The following is a 4546-nucleotide window of genomic DNA, read 5'->3' as shown; positions in this document are numbered from 1 at the left end:
TTTATTATGTTATGTCCAGAACATGATGTGTCAGAGAGTTTATTATTGATTTTATGGTTAGTTCTCGATATCAATGCTATAAAACATTGGATTGAAAATATGAAGTGGCAAAAAATCTTACAGTTAAAAGAGCCTTCTTAAGATTTATCAAATAAGTATGGCATTATAAGTGATAAAAATACATGATGACTAACTTTGTTTAACAAATGATAGCATTTATATTAAAGGAGAGGAGAGTGGTTTAATAGCTTTATAGTTGATTAACGATAATGTGATTCAAATTTATTTTATTAAGAATTAAAATTAAAATTTATTATGAATACCTTGAGACAATAGTCGTTATGAGTAACTTTAATCATCCCAATTTAATGAAAGCGAGGGACACATGGCTACACCTGGTGAAATTTGGAACGGAAAACGAATTTAAAAAACTCGAAGAGAGACCACGCGCAAGACCACATGCGTGTCAGGAAAGCAAGCACCCTGCTGTCTTGACTGTCAGTTCTTTATTGGCCCACGTATCCCCGCCCTCCGCGTAGTAGGTACACGTGTTTAGTCTTGACGGCCGAGATAACACCTATATAAGAAGATCGACGGTGGAAAAATTTACGAGTCTGTTTGGGCAGAAGAGTACTACGTCACGCACCATTTGTTCCTGCCCGGCCTGCCCCTGACGACATCGGGCAAGAGAGAGAAGCCAGAGTTGAAGGTCCCTACGTAAAAAGCTGGGGTGGGCCCGGTGACTCAGGTAGATAAATATTCATTGTGATCAGAATATAAATGGTATATTACATGTTTTTATATAAATAATAAAAAAAATTAATTATTAAATTTTTAATACATATATATCATCATTCATATAATAATTTATAATGTATAACCTACGTTCGATCACACTGAAAAATCTCACCTGAAAGGCTCGTGTGCCCTTTATAATCTCCTCCCATGACCGCGCCAGCATTCTCTTCCGATTAATTTTCTCATTTTATTTTTCAAAAAATAAAATAAAAAATTTCCCCATTTTCCAGCTTCATCATGTATTGGCAATTTTGAAATGGCGGAGACTTGCTACGGAGTTGTGAGCGAAAGCGACTCGGCGTCGAATGCCTGCGAGACCAGTTCACGAGCTGCGAGGAGGAGGAGGATGGAGATCCGGCGGTTCAAATTCGTCTCCGGAGTGGCCCCACCGGCGCCGGAGTCACCGGAAGGTTCGGAGAAGCAGAAGAAAGCCGCGTCCCGTACGATGTCGTTGCCTTCTCGGGAGTTGGAAAGCGCCTTGCTGTGCTCCGGTTCTTCGGACGAAGAGAAAATCCCCCCGAGTCGAAAGAAGTCAACGAAGTTCCGAGCGTCCACGTCATCGAACGTTACAGAAGCTTCGAGGGAGATGCTCAGATACGGTGTGTCCTCCGTCTGCGGCCGCCGTCGAGATATGGAGGACGCTGTGTCCGTGCACCCCTCGTTTTGCCGACGCATCCGAGACTCCGCTGCTCAGTTGCATTACTTGGGCGTCTACGACGGCCACGGCTGCTCACATGTACTTAAAACGACTCCATTCTCTTTCTTCCATAAATGACTTTTAATTAATTCTTGTTTGAAATTTATTTGGTCGTTTTGCATTTTTCCCAGGTGGCGACGAAATGCAGAGAGTGGATGCATGAGCTGGTGAAGGACGAAGTGGAGAGCATGGAAGAGTGGAAGACAGCGATGGAGAGGAGCTTTGTGCGGATGGACAAGGAGGTGGTGGCGTGGGGCCGCGAAGGCGGCATCGGAGTGAGCAATTGCCGTTGTGAGCTTCAAACTCCGGAGTCCGAGGCTGCCGGATCCACCGCTGTCGTCGCAGTCATCGCTCCCGATAAGATCGTCGTGGCTAACTGCGGCGACTCGAGAGCCGTGCTCTGTCGCAACGGCAAGGCCTTTCCTCTCTCTGTTGATCACAAGGTCAATTGCCTTCGTGACATTGTTTATTTCCTGTTTGGCTGCTGAGAAAAATGTGGAATAATACATGCGAGTCCACTTTTTTTCGATGGACCTGCGTTAATTATTTTTTAAATTTTGTTACTGTAACAGCCGGATCGCCCCGATGAGTTGAATCGGATCCAGGAGGCGGGTGGGCGGGTCATATACTGGGACGGCCCACGGGTTCTCGGAGTTCTGGCGATGTCAAGAGCCATAGGTACGTAAAAACTATAAAACGTCCCCAGCAAAAAAAACCTTGTGGAGGCGACCTTCATACGAGAGGATAATGGCCATCGTCTTCTTTGCAGGCGACAACTACTTGAAGCCGTACGTGAGCTGCGTTCCAGAGGTGACGATCACGGACAGGACGGTGGAGGACGAGTGTCTGATCCTGGCGAGCGACGGGCTGTGGGACGTGGTGTCGAACGAAACGGCATGCGGGGTGGCGAGAATGTGTCTGAGAGGGAAACGGACGGCTTCCGCGATGGAGCGCGCGGGGGCGGAGGCGGTGGCGAAGGTGGCGTCGGACAGGGCGTGTTCCGACGCGTCGATACTGCTGACGAAGCTGGCATTGGCCAGGCACAGCGCTGACAACGTGAGCGTTATCGTGGTGAACCTCAGACGCAACACGTAGACAGTCTGCGCTGCTAGCTGACATGTGGCAAGGGAACTTTTTATTTTTATTTTTATTTTTTTATTTATTTTTATTTTGGAGTCGAAAGTTTAAAGTCTAGCTTTGGGTTAGGTTACTTTAGTTTTTGCTCAAGGTTAGGTAACTTTAGTTAATCCCATTGGGTCCCGGGGGGTTTTTCTTTAAAAAAGGTAAAGAAAGAGGTCTGTCTTGCAAATTAAGGAAAATATGCCGACCGGATCGAAAAGCTTTCTTTGCCTGGTCTCTAGCGTTTTTAACGGAGTCTGTCACTCTGTCTTTCCTAAAATCCCGACACGAGTTAGAAGTTACTTCTAAATTCGGGGTAAACCGGAAAAAAAAACCGGTTTGTAGTCTTATGAAGTATATGTAAATGTTTTCGTTGGTCTTTAGTTTCATTATGTGTTTTGTGTGTGTTGAAATTAATCATTTTGATCGTTCAGTAGAAATCGATAGTGTGTGGAGAGGGTTTCAGGAGAGGGTATTTCGATACTGAACGCCGGTGGCCGGTTCAAAGGGGAGAAGGGATCTGATACTGATTTTGATTTGGTGCAACGATAAATGCTATTAGCCACTTGAACTTTTCAATTCGGAAATGGTTTAATTTGGGTATGTGATTCCAAAAGTAATCGTTGAACTTGTAACTAGACGTTCTATTTTACAAGTGGAGCCAACTTGGGAAGTTAATGATACTATTTTAAAATTTCTTTTGGTACGTGGTACTGACTGCCAAGTTCTAAGTTCACTGTCTAGTTGATGTACTTGAGAGGATCTCCCATTTCCTCTTTATGATTGTTGTCATCTTTTCTGTGTTGTCACCCACATCGATATGTTTGGTGCAATTTTTTTAACAAAAAAGATATTGTACGTTAATCTACATAGAAAGGGTAAAGTTTTGAATCTGAAATGCAGTGTATCGAAGAGGAATGTCCTAACCAACACTAAGGGAATAATTGTTTGGTGCATTTAAATTCCAGAAAATATTGTACTTTGAACGACAAGCAAATTAGGGTTTGCTCTAGAGAGTCACTATGTACGTACCTGCATTTGAGGCTGTGAAAAACTTTTGTGAGATACTGGAAAATTGGGTTGAAGATATATGAAATCGCTTAGAAAAAGGGACATCTCCTGTATTTCGAAAGGCGAAGACAAATACAGTAACTTTGCAAGCGTACATCGACAAAAATTGAGAAGGTAAATAAAATTTGAGCATAATCATCTGATAGAACTGCTTTCGTGGGCAGATCTCCGACTTCCAATTGATGTTTTAAGCCTCATCGTTCAGTATCTCTAGTATTATGATTTTGTTCGTTTTGCCGCGGTCTGCAAGACTTGGCCTGAAGTTGTTCTTGATCATGGCATACTTCCTATGTCGGGCGCTGAATTATACACCATGGCTAGTGACTCGAGGTTACTTCCAACATCTGGGAAAGCTGGTTATTCTTTTGCTCTGTGATCTCTCAACTATGCAAACTTACTCGATCTGTCGGAAAATTCATTGAAGCTGAACACCCACGAACACTTCACGGCTGCTCTGACTACTTCTCCTTCTGAGTGTGATTTTTTCGGTTGGGAAAAATTACAATGATGACTGTACATCACAGTTGTAACCTAAAAAGCAATCAAAAAAATTTACTGACGTTGTATATTACTGCATTAACCGACTTCTTTAATTTTCATGCAAAAACATGTTCCTACTGATATATATAAGGTACCCCCTCCTCTCTCGTTGATTACAAGCAAAGATGGTGTCTCAAATTACAAGATTACTTTTTGGAGAACCGGAGGACCCGAGTTTTCCCGCTCCAACCAATTCCAAGACGCCAAATCAAATTACCATCAGTGGGTGGCCGGAGGGGCAAATTTGATCATATCACAAGGGAGAAAAAGAATAAAGGGGCAACTGCTTCTTTCATATGAAACAGGAAGAATCAAACGTCC

The 4546-nt window shown here is 43.4% G+C and overlaps 1 protein-coding gene across 1 annotated transcript; it reads left to right on the top strand.

Moving 5' to 3' along the window:
* Positions 1-835: 835 nt before the first annotated feature.
* On the top strand, positions 836-2997 carry LOC103407751 (probable protein phosphatase 2C 24). Its single transcript, XM_029099702.2, has 4 exons — positions 836-1534; positions 1627-1938; positions 2068-2173; positions 2265-2997. Exons 1-4 carry the CDS (start codon positions 1055-1057, stop codon positions 2588-2590), a joined length of 1224 nt encoding a protein of 407 aa, XP_028955535.1. The 5' UTR covers positions 836-1054; the 3' UTR covers positions 2591-2997.
* The last annotated feature ends 1549 nt before the right edge of the window (positions 2998-4546 follow it).

Source organism: Malus domestica, chromosome 03, assembly GCF_042453785.1.
Source record: "Malus domestica chromosome 03, GDT2T_hap1".
In the NCBI taxonomy this organism is placed as follows: domain Eukaryota; kingdom Viridiplantae; phylum Streptophyta; class Magnoliopsida; order Rosales; family Rosaceae; genus Malus; species Malus domestica.
Note: the sequence above shows the minus strand (reverse complement) of the source record. Positions and strands in the feature narration are given on the sequence as shown.

Bases quoted from the DNA above. Each gene is read 5' to 3' on its own strand.
- LOC103407751 (XM_029099702.2), top strand. From the start codon at position 1,055: ATGGCGGAGACTTGCTACGGAGTTGTGAGCGAAAGCGACTCGGCGTCG. The intron at 1,535-1,626 runs GTACTTAAAACG...CATTTTTCCCAG, and splicing joins ACGGCCACGGCTGCTCACAT to GTGGCGACGAAATGCAGAGA. The intron at 1,939-2,067 runs GTCAATTGCCTT...TTACTGTAACAG, and splicing joins CTCTCTCTGTTGATCACAAG to CCGGATCGCCCCGATGAGTT.